The sequence below is a fragment of the Schistocerca cancellata genome, chromosome 5 (assembly GCF_023864275.1).
Source record: "Schistocerca cancellata isolate TAMUIC-IGC-003103 chromosome 5, iqSchCanc2.1, whole genome shotgun sequence".
NCBI lineage: Eukaryota > Metazoa > Arthropoda > Insecta > Orthoptera > Acrididae > Schistocerca > Schistocerca cancellata.
Genome location: NC_064630.1, coordinates 384440810 through 384463081, shown reverse-complemented (window position 1 = coordinate 384463081; position 22272 = coordinate 384440810). Strand labels below are relative to the sequence as shown.

The following is a 22272-nucleotide window of genomic DNA, read 5'->3' as shown; positions in this document are numbered from 1 at the left end:
AAGAGGATGAGATGGGAAGAGACAGGGTAAGGATGAAATAGACATAGAGAGAGGAAAGGAAGAGATGAACAGATGGCGGGAGGGGGGGAGAGGATATGGAATTAGATGGGTGGAAGAGATGGACGGTGTGAGAAGGAGCATATGCCGAGACGGGGAGGAGCCGATGGACAGAAGGGGAGGAGAAGATTGGTGGAGAGAGGGGAAGCAGCAGATTGACAGGGAGAGGGAGAGAAGCAAATTGGCAGAGAGAGAGAGGAGGGGGGCGTAGAAGATGGGCAGAAGGAGGAGATGGACAGAGAGAGAGGGTGGAAGGAGAAGATGGACTAATAGAAGACTGGAATAAATACATACTCGGGCAGCGCCGGGTACTCAACTAATACCCAATAAAGAAACAGGGACTTCACTTAATATAGGGTCTTTGTTCCGGCTATCAGGACGTCTGAGCCACGTGACAACGTCCCACGTAATGAGTCAAACGCCGGCAGCGACGTGTGAGTGTCGTAATGGTGATCAAAGTCGATGGAGCCATGCACCTGCAGAGCGGCGCGTCGCGACGCGGCGGGCCCAGAATATTCAGGGCGACGTCAGGCTGGCGGTGAGTCACCCGACACCTCCGCGACGCCGCTCGCGCTCGGCCGACGCTTGAAACGGCGCCTCCGCCGCGGCCGTCCTCAGTCGACGCCCGGCAGCCACAGGCTCAGCACAGCAGCTTCCCTTCTCCTGCGCGCCACTCCGCCACACAGCAAAGGTCAGTGGCTTCTCCTCACACACACACAGTGGCCGGGGAAGGCGGCTCGCGAAGTTTCCTGTCGTCGGGTCTTCTGTTTCTCTGAAGGAAGTCCACTCTCCAGGTGTCGTCGCTGGTGAAGATCTCGATGGTGAATTTCCTGCAGCTCAATCGTGTCCGATGTAGAAGAGTCAGGCCGCACACTACCTCACAACGTTTAATGCTCGCGTATTTCTGAGACCGAAAATCATCTCTAGGGATAAACGGGGCACTTGCAGAGACTCGGCTAGCTCTATTCGTCCATGTAACGGCACCCTAGTTCCTGCTGTGTTCTTTGACCGTCGGAAGTTACATGAAAGAGTGTGGTCTAACGAACTATGTACGGGCTAATGGAACATCAGAAAAACTTTTTGTCACACACAGGATTTCCTTGCAACTAGAGCTCAATATGTCATTTTCAATGTGGCGAATCTGTCAAACGTGAAACTAACCTAGGGAATACACTAAGGGAGTGTTACATGACCGATACTGCACACGATGCGTGTAAGTGATATGATGGATGTTGGCGGAATTTCTGTTCGAATGCTTGCGGTTAACGCTGTCGTGTGCAGTAAACTCACCAAGTCAGAACATCGTAGCGACGTACATGGCATAATTACAGAGGACGGGTTCGATTCCCGGCGGGGTCAGGGATTTTCTCTGCCTCGTGATGGCTGGGTGTTGTGTGATGTCCTTAGGTTAGTTAGGTTTAAGTAGTTCTAAGTTCTAGGGGACTGATGACCATAGATGGTAAGTCCCATAGTGCTCAGAGCCATTTGAACCATTTTTTACAGAGGACCAGTGCATGGTGCATGTACTGGCAGTTGACCCGCACCGTCAATAAACTTAACGTGTTGTTCATAAACAGGAGGAAGGACTACTTACTGGTCGGTTAAACGACTGGCTATCAGTAACAGGGAACTGTCACAACAGTAAAATTTTTAGGAATGGTCATCCGGAAGAACTCAAAAATGAGATGCCTACATAAAAGTAGTTGTAGTAAAAGCTAGTTTGAGATTTATTAGAAGAATCCTATGGAAACGTAATTCACTCACGAAAGAAGTAACTTACAAGATCCTCTTTCGATAAGTTGTTTAGTAATTTATTTGGAGATTGTTTTTGTGCCATATGCAACTCGCTTCTTTTCGTTTGCGAAACATCCTGTAATACGTGTTTGTTTTATATGTATGAAATTGCGTTATATGACAAATACATCTGCATCTACATGATTATTCTGCAATGCACACCCAAATCCCTGGCAGAGGATTGTTCGAGCCAGCTTCGGACTATTTCTCTCCCGTTGCACTAGAACAGCGCGTGGTACAAAAGAACACGTAAATCTTTCTGTACGAACTCTGATTTCTCTTATTTTATTAAGATCATCCTTTTTCCGTATGTATGTTTGATGACAGTAATATATTTACACCTGAAGAGGAGAAAGTTGGTGACTGAGATTTCGTGAAAAGATTTCGCTGCAACGAAAAACGCCTTTGTTTTAATGATTTTAATGATTTCCACCCCAACTCGCTTCTCATATTCGCTATATTCTCTCCCCTACTTCGTGATAATACAAAACGAGTTGGCCTTCTCTGGACTTTCTCGATGCCCTCCTTCAGTCGTACCTAGTGAGGATCCAACACCGCACGGCAATACTCCAGCAAAGGACGGATAAGCGTAGTGTAGGCAGTCTTTTAGTAGACTGTTGCACGCAGATATCTTACTATATTATAGTCTTTTGTTGGTGTTATGTGAGATACAGTTTTTTGCAGCATAAGTTTCGTGAGGTTAAATTACTGTTAAGTTTTAGCTACGATTTGTTATCTTATTACTCCACATGTGCTACCCTGCTGTTGTACCGGGTGATTAATCTTTTCCTATTTAACACGTTATAACACGGAAACTAATTGCCGTACGAGCACCAAACTTGGTAGCATTAATGTCGAGGACATGGGGAAGATAACTAATGTAGAATCAATTCAATTGAAACACTTTTAATTTGCTGGTACGGTACATCACACCGTTGCATACCCGTACCATTACTGTTTCAAAAGGGGCTCCCTATCGAGCCCACCAGTGTCCAGAAGAGTCTGCAAGCGCAGGATTGCGTTCTGCAGAGCAGAAGAAAGCACGTCCGTAGGTATTCTGGCTACCTTTCTTGATATGCTGCGCTTCAGATCAGCACATATGTGAATGTTCCCTGGTGAACCATGTCCTTCAGGTAGCCGCACAACCAGAAATCACAGGGAGTGAGATCAGGTGATCATGCCAGCCAAGCATTTGGAAATGATCCGCAGATAATTCGATCGTTTCCAAACGTGTTTCGAAGAAGAAGGTAAATTTCTCGAACGATGTGCGGTGGGGCCCCAACTCGTATGAAAACTGTTGGCTTCAATGCGTCTCTCTCCTGTAGGGCGCGTGTGACATGCTGGCGAAGCACATCATAGTAACGCTGGCCAGTCACACTGCACGTCTTGGGTCCCTGAGCGCCACCTGGTTCAAACAAGAATGGGCCAATGATGAATGTAGCCGTGAAGCCACACCATACGGTGACACGTTCACCGTACAGAGGAACTTCATGCACACTGACTGGGGGTAAAGATCCCCACACTCGACGATTCTGCGTGTTCAACTCACCCGTCAGAGAAATATGAGCTTCGTCTGTCCACAGGATGATCCAGGGCCATCCCTCGTCAACTTCAATACTTACGAGAAAGTGGAGAGCAAAGTCAACACGTCGTTGTTCATCCTGTGGTGCAAGCTGCTGTACGATATGGATCTTGTATGGATACCATTCGAGAATGGTTTAAAGCATCTTCCGTACAGTGGACCACAGGATGTTCAACTGTCGTGACACACCACGCGCACTGCGTGACGATTGGGAATTGCGCGCAGCGTAGTCTGCCACAGCAACAGCGATTTCATCAATCACCTGTGGTGCAACCGGTCGTCGGCCTCTTCCCAGAGCGACGTCCAGTTCTCCAGTTGATTCGAACTTCTTCATCATGCTCTGCACAGCAGGTGGAGAAAGAGGACCTGTGTAATCTTTCAGCCGTCGATATTCTCGAAGTGCAGCTGATGCATTACTGTTGTTTTAATAACAGAGCTTCACCAACAATGCCCTGCTACTTTTGTCCAAGCTCATGTTGACACATCAACAAGTGCACTGCGACTGGTCAGGTGTGTGAGACTATGAGTCACGATGACTGGTTATGGCACCTGGTGGCCACAGCTGGAACTGGATCGTGGTGCTGCGACGCATGGAAATCATGACAATATTCTCTAGACGTTAATGCTACCAAGTTTGGTACTCATACAGTAAATAGTTTCCGTGTTATAACGCGTTAAATAGGGAAAGTTTAATTATAACCACCCGGTACTTCGTTGGTCTCTGTACACGTGGTTGTCAGATTTTCGGTGCTTTACGAACACATTTCAACTGAACACCTCAGTTTCGCTGTTCACTGCGTGTTGATTGTGCGTTTACTGTATCAGGTTTTCCCAACTGTCGCTGTGTGTTTTTTTCCTTGCTTTGTCTGTGTTCCCAAACAAAGCGGTCGAAGGGGCGTGGCACAAAACAAGCAGCCAGTAATTTAGCTGTATAGACGGACCACATCTGCAAAAAACAGAAGCAACTGAGGAACGACGGTAAACATAAAAAAAATGTTTTCGTGAAAAGATCTCTTTCTCTCTCAGATATATTTAATACAGGGCGTAGAAAAAGATACAAAGAAAAGCGACGCGTTTTGTCACGGGTTCATTTAGTAAACGTGAGAATGTGACAGATATGTTCATCAAATTCCAATGGAAGGCGCTGCAAGAGATACGATGTGTAGTACGGAAAGATTTATTTTAAAATTTCGAGAACGTAATTTCTAAGATAAGGCAGGCTATATATTGCTTCCTTATCGCGAAATCAACGTTTTGAGAAAAACTGAGGAATTCGTCACACAGAGCGTGACTGTTATATTATGTACTGTTCTTTATAGTGTGACGTAACAAGAATGAATATTAAATGCGTTGTTTAATGGCTATGTGGAAAGCCTCAGATATCGGTTGCAGCAGCCACTTGGTTCTAGGATTTTTTACTAGCAGTTAATGTGATGCAAATTCTGAGGATTTTCCAACTTAATTGAAAAAAAAAACTATATTTTTGTGTCTATAGCTAGGTTGATTATGCCAATTCTTTTGAATAATATGTGGACGAAGTATCTAGACGGCTTCGTCGTGTGTTTTAAGTCGTGGCCTTAAGTGTATCCGCTGCATTAGACTCAACGAGACTCCACACCACAAACCACCACTTACTTTTATGTTCACCTCTGACAGCGCTTTGCGTACGCGAAAAAATCAGTTTCGATTGTGCTTCGGATTCTGGTTAACTTGTTAATAATCCTATAATTGTTAGGGTGAATTGGATCTTAGGTGGACTTAAGATAAGGTCTTACCTTCTTCGGCAGGATCGGGTTCGTAAGGCACTGTGGTTTTTAAACAAAGTTTCTGGTTCTTACTGACTTCCTACATATCGTGTGATATTTGAAATGGGAACTCGAGAGTGATCTGGTTCATTAGAGTGGAGAACATGCTGCCTTTCCATTATTCCATAACTTACAAATAACGTACAGTTTATGTATCTTATTCTACTAATTTATTCACTAATTATATCGTAATTTCTCGAGAATAAATAGTCAAGGTTATAATAATGTAAATAGTTTATATGACGAAGGTAAATCCAAGTTGCTGTGTTGAATATTGATTGCTATTCCTTAGAGTCGCCATTGAAAAGTTATCCGGATACTAAGCCAATAGTTTTCAACGAGATAGTAGCTGTTGTCCTACATTATCCTTTACAGTGTTCTGAACTCTTAGGTTCCGTTAGGATTTGAGGAAACTTCTCTATCAATATCTATAAAGCGGACTATAAAGCACTCACATGATTTAACCAGCCATCAATAGTGGTGTCCGTCCTTGCATATAGTTTGTTAATTCGGTATTGCAGATGTCTCAAAGAGTCAGTAATTTCTACCGAGCAGACGACAAGTGCAGGAGTTCCCTGTCGCATATGAACTACGATTATGATGTACTGTGCGTATCCACGGATCTCCGACACCTGCTTTACTTACAACTAAATTTATAGGTTACACCTCATGAAGCTGAAAGACTGTCAAGGTAACTGTATCGTCCGACGGCTTTTCCTTTTCTCTTGCTCGTTTTCCTAGAATTAATGTCTTGTTGACACTAACCGCTTGCTACCTGAAATGATTTAAAGAAACAGCGACGAACTTAAATTAGGTTGGCTACATCTAGAAACGAGCGCGCGCTCTCTCAATTTAACGGTTCCATCTTATTAACCACTCCTTCACTCTGAACAGTCCTCTGACTTTTCTCAGACCCAATAATTTAATTTTATTCTTATCCTCTGCTAGTGTTTTGGTATTGAGGGACACTGCCGTGGTTGCCATACCCTAAAGCACACTGCTTTTGATTTAAATTACTGACCGCAAACGCCTGTCTTCTCCTGGTATGGAAAGAACTATACTCAATAGAAGAGCATCACACTCCTTAATCGTGCAACTGACGTTTTTCTTTTGTCTACCAAAACTACTATCAAACTTCTCGGTGAGAGGTATATGGTAGCACAGTTAACATGGCTGTGTAATTACGAACTCCTGTAAACGTCGATTGCTTTACGTTTCTTCTGGAGACGAATGGGATAACATACTCTCCACTCATCTTTGTCAACGAACTAAAGTACCCTATCATCTTGATCCTCTTGTGCCTGAAGTAGCTTGACTTTGTAAGACGAGCAATAAGTCTCCAAAATTATGTGTTGTACCCGGATATGAGCCGCATGACTGTTTTTTTTTTGTCTAAACCTTGAATGGAACAATGCAACATTTAATGCGATCTTACAAAGGCAAATGATAAGTATTAACTATAACAACTGATTGATTTACTGCTCCTTTTCTCTTCAAAATGGATGCTTTTTACGCTGTTTTGTTTTAAATTTTCTCTTTTCCTATCAGAAGTTTCTTGCCGCCATACAACTGTTAGTTTAAAATCGAATTTGCGGCTCCATTTCTTAAGATTGTACTTGTTTCTGTAGGATTTCGTGATGTTTTCCTGTAATAAACCTACATATGAAATTCGGACAGCTTACTGCTAATCCCTTCAGTTTTCAATATCTGTACTGAAATCTTTGTGAACGTCTCGGAGGCAGACTTATAGAATATCTGAATGTGCGCTCTTGGTGCACTAAAGATACGCACTTCTTATTTTTTCGTCTTCTTAGCGTTCATCTCGTCTATGGGAGAGAAGTCGTGAGCGTCACCTGTTTGTGCACTGTCTAAACTTTGTTCTGTGTGTGGTCGTATTTTAACTGTTTTTGTATAGTTTTTCTGAGGCGAATTGGGGAACAGCCCAGCATTTGCCTAAAGGAGGGTGGGAAACCACTGACAAGCCACACTCTGGTTGGTTGCACCAGCCACAGTCGCTAATCCGCTGTGCTGGTTCTAACGAGATGTGGGAAAGAGCTGTACTAGTTACTCAAAATATTGTTGCGTAATGGATGAAACAGGGCGATTCACAGCTAACACCAATCAAACTGCTTTTTATTTGCTTTTTACCTTCTCGCGGTTACATTAGAGCCTGACTTACACCATCTGATCAAAAGTGTTCGCACACCCATTAGTGGACATTAATATGGGATGTGTCCACCCTTCGCCTTTATGACGGCTTGAACTCTACTGGGGACACGTTTAATGAGGTATCTGAGTTTGAATGGAAGAACTGCAGCCCATTCTTTCTCAAGGGCCGAAACCGGAGAAGGTCGAGATGTTGGAGGCAGGGGTATGGAGCGAAGTCGAACTCATTCCAAAGGTCCTCCACTGGGTTCTGGTCTGGAATCTTGGCAAGTCAGAGCATTTCAGGGATATTATTGTCGACAAATCATTGCCTCAGAGACGCCATTTTGTGGCATGGTGCACTGTCGTGTTGAAGTAAACAGTCATCGTCTCCGAATTGTTCCTCCATTGTACGCAATGCGGAGTGCTGTAAAATGGCTGCATTTCTATGCGAATATGGCATTTTCTTAGGTACAGTAATGGGCTCACGTTCTGACCACGGAAAATACCCTCATGCCGCAACATAATCGCTCCCGTACTCACTTTTGGCACTAAACATGATGGTAGGTAACATTCTCCAGGCATTTGCTAAACCCAAACGCTTCCATCGGATTGCTACAGGGTATAGCGTGATTCATTGCTCCAAATCACTAGTTCCTAGTCACACGCTATTCAGTGGCGTCGCTGTTTAGCCACCACAAGCGTCGCTTAATACTGACCACAGAAATGTGTGGCGTATGATTTCTGTTCTGTTGTAAAATCCTACAGTGTTATTTCTAATATGAAAGAATAGTAGTGGATTAAGAAAGAAAAGCGACAAAGTGGTTAGCACACTGGACTCGTATTCCGAAGAATGGCGCTTCAAATACACCCCTGGCCATCCAAATTCATTTTTTCTGTGATTTTTCTAAATTTCTCAATGCAAATGCTGGGATAGTTCCTTTGAAAGGACACGGCCGTTTTCCTTATCCATCCTTCGCTAATCCGAGCTTGTCCTCCGACACCAATGAGCAATCTATAACGGACGTTGCACTCTAATCTTTCCTCCTTTCCTATGTGAAGGTATTTGACAAAATGTTTTTTAGACTGGGACTCGAACCCTGTCCCTTGCTATTCGTGTGCTACGCTCTTACCACCTGATAGAGCGAGGTGATACAATGGATTCATAGTCAGAGAGAACAGAATTCAGAACTCGGCGTGCCCATCTAGAATTACATTTTTCGAAGTTTCATAACATGTCTTTGCCCCTATGAGGTGCTGCTCCTTCTTTAATGAACGCAACGTCAAGAGGTCGTTAAGAGTATGCTTCCATACCAACTGCATTACCTGAGTGCGGCTTATTTTTTTTTCTTTTTAGTGTTTAGAGACTACGGAAAACGGTTTAAATCTCTCAGGTAGCTTCATTACAGAGTACGTTCTGCTATGAACCAGAAAAGTCATCATGAAAATTGTACTGAATCACCGTCTGTCTGGAAATGATGATGAAGTCCCATACACAGTGACAGAGCGTAGGGGAACGATGCCTTCCTCCGACCGTAATGGGGATGAATGATGATGAGGACGACACAACAACATCGAGTCATCTCAAAATCCCTGACTCCGCCAGGAATCGAACCCGGGACCCCGTGCTCGGGAAGCGAGAACGCTACCGCGGGACCACGAGCTGCGGACTGTCTGGAAGTATGGCGTGCTATATAAGCTATACATAAAAAGGGTTGCTGTAATCTAGTGCAAAAACTATTATCTCCAACACACCCATTATCATCTTCTGCAAGAACAATGGCTTCATTATCCATTTTTGTTGTTTTGCTAACATCACTTAGTTCCGGAATGTTATCGCTATTTTAAGTGAGTTTTGGCAATTCTTCTAAATCCCATAAGAAATTCCCATGTAAAAAATTCTTCGAAATCAGTACATAAATGGTACTTTACGGGTAGGCACAGAAAGTGAATTATTCGCTCAGTTACGAATTGCTGTCAGTGTTGAGCTTGACGCATTTACTTCTTATAACAGTAACGAATAGTGAGATGAGCAATGTGCGCAGTTATTGAATGAAATGAAATGATTGTATGGCATTGTTGGCCAGGATGTCCCAGTCGGGTTCGGCCGCCGAGTGCAAGTCTTATTTCAGAGGGCACCACATTGGGCGACTTGCGGCCGATGATGATGATGAAATGATGATGGGGACAACGCAACACCCAGTTCCCGAGCGGAGAAAATCTCGGTACCCGGGCGGGAATCGAACACGGGCCCAGTGCATGGAAGGCAAGCATGTTACTACCCAGTTAAGCAGGCAGAGTGCGCTGTTATTTTTAACCAGGATGTCGTTCACCTGTGCTAAGTGGCAGCTGCCAAGAAACAACTGCCAGTGTCCCCATTCCGCATCCTTTGTATCTATATTTAGGTCGACACTTTACAAGTCGGCCATTCCAACAGTGTTCTTCCTATTCTCTCTCCGACTAACTTAGAATGCCATGTGGAATTGTCCTGTGTACATGAAGCTTATTCTGAGTTCGCTGGCACTAATAGGTGACCGAAAGACAGTGTAGGAGTTTCAAAGTGCATGTCAATATTAAAAATAACGCAAGTATTAGCAAATGTGGAGTAAGAAAATGTTACGTAAGTTATGTAAACAATTTTTATAGTAGGACTTCATGGAGGACGACGATTCAAATCCGCGTCGGACCACCCTGATTTAGGTTTCCCGTGATTTTCCTAAATCGCTTCAGTCAAATGCCAGGATGGTTCCTTTCAAAGAGCACGCCCGACTTCGTTTCCTGTTCTTCCCTAATTCGATGGGGCCGATTTTCTCGCTGTTTGGTCTCCTCCCCCAGATCAACCAACCAACCAATAGCACGACTTCAGCCCTCAGTGAAACTCGGCAATGTTACCTCTGATGAGTTTATAAAAGCAAAACGTTTAATACAGTTCTACTATTTTATTTTTTTAAATTTTTTTTTGTTTTGTTTTCAAACTTAAGATATACTTCCGATGTGCACTGAGGGACTATACAAAGAAATATCGTGCAATGTATTTCCAAATTGTTGAGTTATATTTCTACACACTTCGTTATCACTCCATCAGTCAAGTAACCAAAGGTGATTCTAATGATAACAACAAGACGTGGAAATTTGAAGAAGACTTAAAGAAACGCTATTTAGAAAGAGTTTTTGAAAAGATGGGCTATCTGTTCATTTGTTCTGATACTAATGAAGTAGACATGAAGGAAACGTAATTAAGGACTAAAAAGATTTTAGAAATCTGAAAATAGTATTTAATAAACATGCAAGTTATGAAAGTGAATAACAAATTAAGAAGAATAGGAAGGTCGCACAACAACACATCGATACCTTATATAGCATATCTGCATGGGAAGAACCAATATTTATGCAATATTAATGTTAAGAGCTATTCTTCTATAAAACGTAGGAGAAAGTGTTAGACTGCTACAGAAAAGCTGAGGAACTGAAAAACATGGAGACGGACGAGATGAGAAGAAATATAGAGAGAGCGTCACGGAAATGTTGGAAAACCTTTCGTGATTGATGCTTGAAGACAAATGTTGACTATTTCGCGAAAGCTTCCTCACAATGTTTCGAGAAAAGGCAAAGAATTTAGGAGCATACTGCTCCCTCCTCTCTGTAGCTCCCGCAAGCACAGTGAAGATAAGGTTAGACTAATTAAAGCGTGCACAGTGGCGTTTAATATGTAGTACAATGAGAAATACCCTTGGCCACGCTCTTCGCAGTGGTCTGCAGAGAATGGGAGTAGATATGGTCATTAAAGGAAAGGATAATATTGATGGACAACAACGAATACAGGGGACAATAAAGGAGAGAAATTACAGATGGGAGTTGACCATGAAAAGTATGGAATAAGAAGTCCTTATGACGAAGAAGAACACGTAAAAGGGGTAGAAAAAGGGGAAGAATTGGGGAACAAATAATACATAATCAAGAACAACAGGCTGCTGACAGAGACATTTGATCTGGACGATGTTGGTAACGCCATAAATGCTGTTATTTTTTAAACAAGGCGGCCGTTTTAGGTTTCTGGCTTCAAGAGGCACGTATGTTGCTTTTTTTTCACTTCTTGTTGTAGCACTGGGCGGTCGAGGTGAAAAAATGATAGGGAAAACTGTTGTACCTGGGGGATAGTGTACCTAGAATCACATGATGTGCTACAGTCGGTGTCTCAAACTAATGTTTAATCTTAGAATTATAGAAACGAATGCGCGCGAGAGACCGCCATTTTCTCCTGTTTTTGTTGTCGTGAGACTTGAGGTTCTGTTATATGCAACGTTTGTAAATATTAAGAGTTCTACATTATAAGTGTTGTATAATATATAGAGTATTGGTTAATTACTAAAGATGTTGTTCATTCTTTAGTTTCAGAGTTTTATGATGAGTAAAATTCTGTATATTTTTAAAACTAGTTACATAGGATATGGACGGAACATCATCTTGTACCTTGAAACGGAAGTAGGTCTTGTGTCGTGGAACACATGATATTTGCTAGTGAACGGAACTTCATTAATGTCTTAACGATTTTCGCAGTCTTGAAAATGGAAATTTGTGTTAGCTCCCAACAACTTCTATTTCAATAAGTTTTTAACTTGTAACTGGTTCTTGTTAACACTTCTTCTTAATTTGGTTTCACTCAGTGCTTACTAGTGTGAAGTAGAGTTATACTGTAACAAAAGCTATTAAATACAGTGTTGACAAAATTTTGTCGACTGTAACATTTTAAAATTCTAACAGAAAATTTGTTCCTAGATACAGGACCATTTTGTACTTTGGAACACTTTCTCAACATTTGGAAAAAAAACTTTAATTTCGAGAGTCTTTTTTGCAGTTTCGGATAAAGACTACAGGACAAATAAAGTGAGTACTAAAATTTCAAAATTGAATAAGAAAATATACGTAACTTCTGTTACAAGTCTGGCTAGAGGCGAAAAGTGTGAAAAGGATTCCTAGGAGCAACACACTCCCCTATTCAATAAGCATGAAAAGCAGAGCATTGTTCTTTCATAGCATCAGCTACATTCCCATACCTTTAATTAAAAAAAAAAAAACTGCAAAGTGATGCAGCGTTCTTACACAAGATTTTCTTAGCGGACGACGCACGGTTCACAAACCATGGACAAATCAGTCTTCGTAATGTTCATTACTGATAAGGTGAAAAAGTACGGTGGCTGAGAGAAAACAACGACCTTCGTCTGCGGGATTTTCGACAGTTTCATTGCTGGGTCTCTAAACAACCGCAAATACCTACTATCCCTGCCAAATATGCTACCAGAGGTAGTGGAAGACATCGCACTGAAAATAAGGCAGTCCATCTTGCGCCAACATGAGGGATGTCCTGTCCATTCCACACAGATGATTGCAGACCTTCTTAACAGAAAATCTGAATAATGTTTTCGATCTGCACGCTCGTCAGACTTAGCACCTCTGAACGATTACCTATGGGCAAACGAAGAAACATTAACGACTCCTGTAGACATGAAATGCTGTATAGAATGGGCCGCTGATGTGGTAAGTCATATTCACCTTTGTCCAGCATTGCTGGTTTGGATGTATCAGTGTTCAGGGGCAACAATTTGAGTATTTGATATGACAGCTATAACAACAAACACACGAACCGTACTTGAGTTGTTACTCGGCAAGGGGAACTGGTAACCCACACAGCTGGAATTATCCTGGTCATGTGAATAGGTGTAGACACGTTCCTGTTCAAAATAGACCCGTCGTTACCTTGCAGTGTGAACAGGGAAAGTGGCTGACTAAAATGATTTCGCGGGAAGGCGCGAAACTTGCCGTCAGCGTCATTAATTTTACTGACAATGAGAACAAGAAAAGTGTGACAGCGTCGACAGAGAAGATTATGGAATGTTCAAGGCAGTGTCCACAAGCAAAACTGAAGTAAGTCAACTGCGTGCAAATCACCGAAGGAGCGACACGTTGCAGAGAGGAGCAGGGTTCAAGTATCTGCCCCATAGCGCATTCACACAGTAAATATTTCACCGACTATGTAGGGAAATTTGATATTAGACATCAGTTCCTGCCATGTTATGAACAGTAAAAGGTAATATCTTTTTCTCAAAAACTTCACAGCTTTTGTCGCACAGACATGGACTTTGAGGCTAGCAAAGAAACTCCCAGAAAAACTGTTCTGTCTGTGAAATTTTATTTTGAAAGCTATCAGAATGGATAGGTCATTATGTGCGGACTTGTAAACAGAAGCATCTGGATTAAAGCGGCCAAACAGCCAGTAGGTTATATAGAGGACCATGCACCGACACATTACACGATAAATCATGAGACCCTCTAGAAACTTTCGCACATTTATAGTTTTAAATAATGAAAGTATTTGGAATGAGTGTAGTCGTTGGGATAAGGGTAGTTGTGGAACTGAAGACATCTTCAAAAATAAACCGAACGACATGAGACAATAATCATGAATTAGGCCTACATCCTTGTATACTTACACATTTTCATAACTTATTGTTGTAATTTCTAACTTTCGACAGTAATATTTACATTTACCTGTTGGTGAAGAGAAGTTTAATGAGAAATACGAATATAAAATACAAAAAAGTAAATAAATTGGGAAATGTGTACTTTACAACTTAGTGTTCACGTCTTACCCAGTATGCCACTAAGACAACAATAAGCTCCATCTGTATTTCGAGATTTTAATTGCACTTCCTACTTTGTGTAAGCACGTCAGGCCGTAGTACGAATAGGTAAATCACATTTCAAAGCAACGGTGACAAATATGTATGTCGTTCCAGAAACTGTATTTGTTTAGAAAAGTCAATTTGTACCACGGGCAGAGATAAGGAACTACTCAAGTTGTCACGGTTATTATCTATGACAACGCTATATAGAAATAAGTACTTCAAAACATATAAAATGGTGTTTGAAATAAGATAATATGAAAAGGGAGTCTCTTATTCATGATTAATAAGTTCGCTTGGTAAAATATAAGTATGATGCCCTTTCGCCTGTGATACTTAAAAGTCTGTTTTACGTTTAAAAAAAATCCACAAATAGTACCTTTTGGCGCAGCATCGGTATGAAAAGTCGGAAGCCGATTAAAGAACCCATTTGACGCAACCTCATTTATCCCTGTATGATTAGTATGTGTTGAGAAAAATGGATATTGACTTGAGAAATAATATGTATATTGAGACAACGCTTCATTGATTTTAATGCAGAGTTTCGTTTCGTGTTCACTTCTCTTCTATGCCTATAATAGGAAAACTCCGGATTGGCGTGAACAAATGGTCAGAAAATTTTAATGATACGTAGAGACTAGGAGACTGGAACTTTTGACATTAATAGAACGACTAGACCACGCAGTCAATTTGCTGTTGATGATGTGATATTGCCTTTAACTGTTACATTAGAATGCTAGAAAAGCTGTGTATCAAGCCAAAAGTGTGTGAAGGCTACAGGAGAAGAGATATTTTTCTACATATATGTTTGATCTCTGTTATAATAAATGTTTTTTTTACTAATAACCGAGTAAAAAAACAGGAATATCAATTAACCATGGCAGCAGTGCTAAAAGTTTTTTGTTTTTAAATAAATCTTTTTTAAAAACGGACAATTTTTTTGTAAATTGTGCATTGGTTCGAAATATTACGTTATTATAGAAAATGAGAAAAACGGTCAGTGCTATTTTAGTAACAGTGCCGACAGAAACGAGCAACAAATGCATGGCATAAGAACTCGTACAGCATTGCTGAACCATAATATACCAGTTGCCATGCATCTTGGTATGCATATACGTGCAGTGCGCAAGACTTGCCACCACCTGGTCTACACGGTAGCTTCCAGCCGTCGTCGCTGCTCATCTGTTGAATTACAAAATGGCATCAACCCTAATGTTTACTAAGTCACGTACCAATGAAGCACAGTGCTTAATTTTCTGTAAAAGATTAAAGATCTGTCTGCCATTTCTATGAAATAATCACACAGGAAGGAATTGTGATAACAGCAATAAATTAAAAAGTTAACAGCAATTCATTCATATAAACGCAATAAAAACAGAATTACCAGACTTGCTACGTCTACATAATATGCCTTTATCTGCCTGTAGTCCTTGAAAGCAAAGAAATTAGTACGAAAAATACAGTTCTTCGACCTCAGTTTTCATCCTTTAGTACACGTTATTCATAACGCCCAAATAGTGGTATGATCCTCGATTACAACATGATTTTTGAGCACAGTTTCAGATAATGAGAATTAATTATAGAATACTGATGAAATTTTGTAGTATTCAATCGCTTATCACTTTTCGAGAAAAGCGGCGAACGGTGGACAGATTAAGGGTTCTTTTATTTGCCTATTTAATTTAATTTTTGGATCTATGTGTCTTGAAACTGAGTAAGTCTCAATTTTGCAATCTTGTTCGATCTCTACCTTTATTAAAGGCAATAATATGAATAAAATACTGAAAATCGGTTTTTTCAAAAACCGGTTATTTTGAGCTGTTGTAACAGTCAGGTTAAGCTGGCGTGAGAAAAAAAGAAACCGAAAACCTGTTGTTTCAGCGATAACCACCATCCCTACTTCCCACGTGTAAACACGTCGGTGCTGCCACCCCTTCCAGGTAACCAGCTCACCTTCGGAGTAACAAATGCTTATTAACGTTTAGTACAGTCGAGGATACAAAGATGCAAAGAAAAACAGAGGTACAACGAAGGCAACAGCGAACAGACCATGGGTAACAGAAGAAATACTTCAGTTAATCGACGAAAGAAGGAAGTACAAAAATGTTCAGGGAAATTCAGGAATACAGAAATACAAGTCATTTAAGAATGAAATAAATAAGAAGTGTAGGGAAACTAACGCGAAATAGCTACATGAAAAATACGAAAAAATCGAAAAACAAAAGCTGGTCAGAAAGACTGACTCAGCATATAGAAAAGTCAAAACAATCTTTAGTGGAAAAGGATGGACGGTAATATTAAAAGAGTTATGGGAATTCTAGCGTTAAATGCAGAGGAGAGAGAGGATACCTGGAAAGAGTATGTTGAAGGCCTGTGTACTGGGGAGTACTTCTCTGATGATGTGACTGAAGAACAAACAGAAGTCGACAGGGATGAGATAGGGGATCCAGCATTAGAGTTAGAATTTAAAAGAGCTTTGGGCGACTTAAGATCAAATAAGGCAGAAGGGGTAGATAATATTCCATCAGAAATTCTAAAATCATCGTGAGAAGTGGCGTTGATGTGTACCCTGGTGTGGCGATATACCATCAGACTCTCGGAAAAACATCATCCCCATAATTGCGACGATAACAAGAGCCGACAAGTAAGAGAGTTGTCACACGTTCAGCTTAACAGCTCATTCATCCAAGTTGCTGAGAAGAATAATACACTCCTGGAAATGGAAAAAAGAACACATTGACACCGGTGTGTCAGACCCACCATACTTGCTCCGGACACTGCGAGAGGGCTGTACAAGCAATGATCACACGCATGGCACAGCGGACACACCAGGAACCGCGGTGTTGGCCGTCGAATGGCGCTAGCTGCGCAGCATTTGTGCACCGCCGCCGTCAGTGTCAGCCAGTTTGCCGTGGCATACGGAGCTCCATCGCAGTCTTTAACACTGGTAGCATGCCGCGACAGCGTGGACGTGAACCGTATGTGCAGTTGACGGACTTTGAGCGAGGGCGTATAGTGGGCATGCGGGAGGCCGGGTGGACGTACCGCCGAATTGCTCAACACGTGGGGCGTGAGGTCTCCACAGTACATCGATGTTGTCGCCAGTGGTCGGCGGAAGGTGCACGTGCCCGTCGACCTGGGACCGGACCGCAGCGACGCACGGATGCACGCCAAGACCGTAGGATCCTACGCAGTGCCGTAGGGGACCGCACCGCCACTTCCCGGCAAATTAGGGACACTGTTGCTCCTGGGGTATCGGCGAGGACCATTCGCAACCGTCTCCATGAAGCTGGGCTACGGTCCCGCACACCGTTAGGCCGTCTTCCGCTCACGCCCCAACATCGTGCAGCCCGCCTCCAGTGGTGTCGCGACAGGCGTGAATGGAGGGACGAATGGAGACGTGTCGTCTTCAGCGATGAGAGTCGCTTCTGCCTTGGTGCCAATGATGGTCGTATGCGTGTTTGGCGCCGTGCAGGTGAGCGCCACAATCAGGACTGCACACGACCGAGGCACACAGGACCAATACCCGGCATCATGGTGTGGGGAGCGATCTCCTACACTGGCCGTACACCACTGGTGATCGTCGAGGGGACACTGAATAGTGCACGGTACATCCAAACCGTCATCGAACCCATCGTTCTACCATTCCTAGACCGGCAAGGGAACTTGCTGTTCCAACAGGACAATGCACGTCCGCATGTATCCCGTGCCACCCAACGTGCTCTAGAAGGTGTAAGTCAACTACCCTGGCCAGCAAGATCTCCGGATCTGTCCCACATTGAGCATGTTTGGGACTGGATGAAGCGTCGTCTCACGCGGTCTGCACGTCCAGCACGAACGCTGGTCCAACTGAGGCGCCAGGTGGAAATGGCATGGCAAGCCGTTCCACAGGACTACATCCAGCATCTCTACGATCGTCTCCATGGGAGAATAGCAGCCTGCATTGCTGCGAAAGGTGGATATACACTGTACTAGTGCCGACATTGTGCATGCTCTGTTGCCTGTGTCTATGTGCCTGTGGTTCTGTCAGTGTGATCATGTGATGTATCTGACCCCAGGAATGTGTCAATAAAGTTTCCCCTTCCTGGGACAATGAATTCACGGTGTTCTTATTTCAATTTCCAGGAGTGTATATAGAAGAACGGAAAAGAAAATTGAGGTTCTTTTATAAGACAATCAGTTTGGCTTTAGGGAAACACACTCATATGATCTGTCGACATGGAAAAAGCGTTCGACATGTAAAATGGTGCAAGATGTTCGAAATTCTGAGGAAACTATCGGTAACCTATAGGGAAAGAGTGGTAATATACAATATATTCAAGAACTAAGAAATATCAATAGGATTGGAAGACCAAGGACGAATTGCTTGGCTTAAAAAGGATATAGGGATTTAGTCTTTCGGCCCTGCTGTTCAATATATACACCGAAGAAGCGACGATGTAAACAAAAGAAAGGTTCAAGAGTGTGATTAAAATTCAAGGTGAAACAATATCAGTGATAAGATTCGCTACTGACATTGTTATCCTCAGTGATAGAGAAAAGGAATTACAGGATATGTTGAGGGGACTGAACAGTCTAATGAGTACAGAATACGGACTGAGAGTAAAGAAAGACGAAAGTAATGAGAAGTAACAAAAAAAATGAGAATAGTGAGATACTAAACATCAGTACTGGTGATCACGAAGTAGATGAAATTAAAGAATTCTGCTACCTAGGCAGCAAAATAATCCACGATGGACAGAATAAGAAAGACATAAAAATCAGACTAGCACCCACCCAAAGGTCATTCCTGGCCGAGAGAAGTCTACAAGTATCGAACATAGGCCTTAATTTAAGAAAGAGGTTTCTGAGAATGCATGTTTGGAGCACTGCAGTATGTGGTAGTGAAACATCGACCGTGGGAAACCGGAGAAGAAGAGAATTGAAGCATTCGGGATGTAGTGCTACAGAAATATGTTGAAAATTAGGTAGACTGATAAGGAATGCAATGAGGAGATTTCCGCAGAGTCGGCGGGAAGGTAATATATGGAAAACACTGACAAGAAGAAGGGACAGGACGATATGACATCTATTAAGACATCAGGGAAAACTTCCACGGTGTTACAGGGAACGGTAGACGGTGAAAACTGTAGAGGAAGACAGAGATTGGAATACGTATAGCAAATAATTGAGGACATAGGTCGCATACGTTTGTGAGACCTCTTCTCCTGCCGGCGGGACAACGGTTTATTGTGCTGTTGCCTAGTTAGTATATGATAAAACCCCACACGTTGTGTTATTGAAGTCATGTTTGAAAATTATTTCCAGTCGTACAGAAAAAAAATCATGTTTCGGCAGCTTGTAACGTTAAGAATTACTTGCGTACGTCAGAAAATTTGCTACGTCGTCCGCTTTAATGTGACGAAAAGCGAATCTCGGTATATTTAATCGTTCCGTATATATTTTGGACGCCCATTATTACATTCCTCGCCATGTATCATGTCAGTCAGCGTGCTGACGATGGCGTTCACATGCTCATAACAGTTTGACGTCTATGTGGTTTCTGGAATATGGAAATCTACATCTACATCTACATGATTACTCTGCAATTCACATTTAAGTGCTTGGCAGAGGGTTCATCGAACCACAATCATACTATCTCTCTACCATTCCACTCCCGAACAGCGCGCGGGAAAAACGAACACCTAAACCTTTCTGTTCGAGCTATGATTTCTCTTATTTTATTTTGATGATCATTCCTACCTATGTAGGTTGGGCTCAACAAAATATTTTCGCATTCGAAAGAGAAAGTTGGTGACTGAAATTTCGTAAATAGATCTCGCCGCGACGAAAAACGTCTTTGCTTTAATGACTTCCATCCCAACTCGCGTATCTTATCTGCCACACTCTCTCCTCTATTACGTGATAATACAAAACGAGCTGCCCTTTTTTGCACCCTTTCGATGTCCTCCGTCAATCCCACCTGGTAAGGGTCCCACACCGCGCAGCAGTATTCTAACAGAGGACGAACGAGTGTAGTGTAAGCTGTCTCTTTAGTGGACTTGTTGCATCCTCTACGTGTCCTGCCAATGAAACGCAACCTTTGGCTCGCCTTCCTCACAATATTATCTATGTGATCTTTGCAACTGAAGTTGTTCGTAATTTTAACACCCTGGTACTTAGTTGAATTGACAGCCTTGAGAATTGCAACGGGTTTCTTTTGGAACTCATGTGGATCACCTCACACTTTCCGTTATTTAGCGTCAACTGCCACCTGCCACACCATACAGCAATCTTTTCTAAACCGCTTTGCATCTGATACTGGTCTTCGGATGACCTTACTAGACGGTAAATTACAGCATCATCTGCGAACAACCTAAGAGAACTGCTCAGATTGTCACCCAGGTCATTTATATAGATCAAGAACAGCAGAGGTCCCAGGACGCTTCCCTGGGGAACACCTGATATCACTTCAATTTTACACAATGATTTGCCGTCTGTTAATACGAACTGCGACCTTCCTGACAAGAAATCACGAATCCAGTCGCACAACTGAGGCGATACTCCATAGGCCCGCAGCTTGATTAGAAGTCACTTGTGAGGAACGGTGTCAAAAGCTTTCCGGAAATCTAGAAATACGGAATCAACTTGAGATCCTCTGTTGATAGCGGCCATTACTTCGTGCGAATAAAGAGCTCGCTGCGTTGCACAAGAACGATGTTTTCTGAAACCATGCTGATTACGTATCAATAGATCGTCGTGAGAGCACTTAGCGATTTCGAACAAACTTTAAACATAATTTCAAAGTTGTGGTTTTGATTTTTTCATTGTTCTGTGGATAAATAATCCAAAACTAACAAAACCAACATAATTATGGTTTTTCGCCTGCAACCATATTGGTTTTACGTGCTTAACGTGGGATATGTGACACATTACACTCTTAATGTAAATGTTTAGGACATTAACTCATCTCTAACGCAATGAGAGGTTTGAAGCTGTTTCGTACATGCAAGTCTGATTCCTTAAAGAATAGGGGATGGGTGTTACAAGTTTTTCCCTATTTTACCTTATCGCTTCGCTAGTCACAGTTCAGCGACGTCAAGCCAGTGACGACCGTATAGCATTTCCTTAGCGCCTGTAACGAGCGACACAGGGAAGCAGCAGGGATTTAGCCTGTGGCACTCAGCGTGAGTGAACAGAAGAGACGTTCAAGGTGCGGCGAGCGCCGAATAAACGGGTCGACGCGGGGGTCCGCTAAATATAACGCCAGCCAGGAGGAAGGCCCGCTCTATATTGAGAAGAGGCCGCCCTCCGAGCGTTTACGTCGAGAGGGGACAGCCGAGCTGCCAGCAGGTATGTCTGCCATCCCGGCAAACATCGAGGTTACCGCACGGCTTACCGCCTTATTAAAATAGCCTGCACTCACCCGTACACGAATAAACGCTCTTAAACCCCACGTTCCACCACCTGTCGCTTCAGGGCATGTCTTAAAATAATTTATTTGCAGTTTTATTCCACTGCCCGTTACCACTCAGAATTAGAAGTGGCGAACGAAATGTTTCGCCGGAATTTTTGGAATTTTCTATTGTCACGACTGGCAACGTTCTAGTGACGTCATTCTAGTACGTGATGGCTACAGAATCAATATAATGTCCTCTTATCTTTTCTCTTCTTCAAACACCAATTGCTTCGTTCTTATTTATTTGTTGACTACGAAAGAAAACAAGTTTCAGTGTTTACTTCGTCTGCTCAGAGTTCAAACGCTCCATTACTTCGCGTCAGCAATTAAATGCCAGCCATCTCAAATAATCGAAAGATAAGGTCTCACCTATCCAGTCTCTAGGTGATCCTATCTATAAAACAGAAACATTCATATCTCCTTCCCTGTCCCTGCCGTCCCCCTATAGAACAAACTGCTCTGCCCCGTACCGGCAAAGTGCCCTGCTCCTTTTAAGATAATGCCGAAGCACTTATTCCTGCCACTTACATAATGTTTCCTCAAGAGTTAAAGCATGTCGCTATTTTTTTCCTGTGTTAAAAGGAAGTCACGATGGAAAATGGAAGTCACTTTCCATTTTTAACCAGACATAATGTCTGAGAAAGGAAGGAAATATTAATAATAATAATACTGTGTACAGCACTATAGTAACCATTATGTAGCTACTGCAATGTCGTACTGTTAATTAATTTATAAACCTGTTTCGAAGCGAGCGCCGGCCAGAGTGGCCGA

At 42.5% G+C, this 22272-nt stretch overlaps 1 protein-coding gene across 1 annotated transcript in view; it reads left to right on the top strand.

The window, feature by feature from the left end:
• Positions 1–504: 504 nt before the first annotated feature.
• The window catches only part of LOC126187526 (uncharacterized), a 57950-nt gene continuing 36182 nt past the window's right edge, over positions 505–22272 (top strand). The window contains exon 1 of the mRNA XM_049928667.1: positions 505–748. Coding sequence (XP_049784624.1) covers positions 520–748 — 229 coding nt within the window. The 5' untranslated portion in view covers positions 505–519. The remainder of the gene's footprint in view (positions 749–22272) is intronic.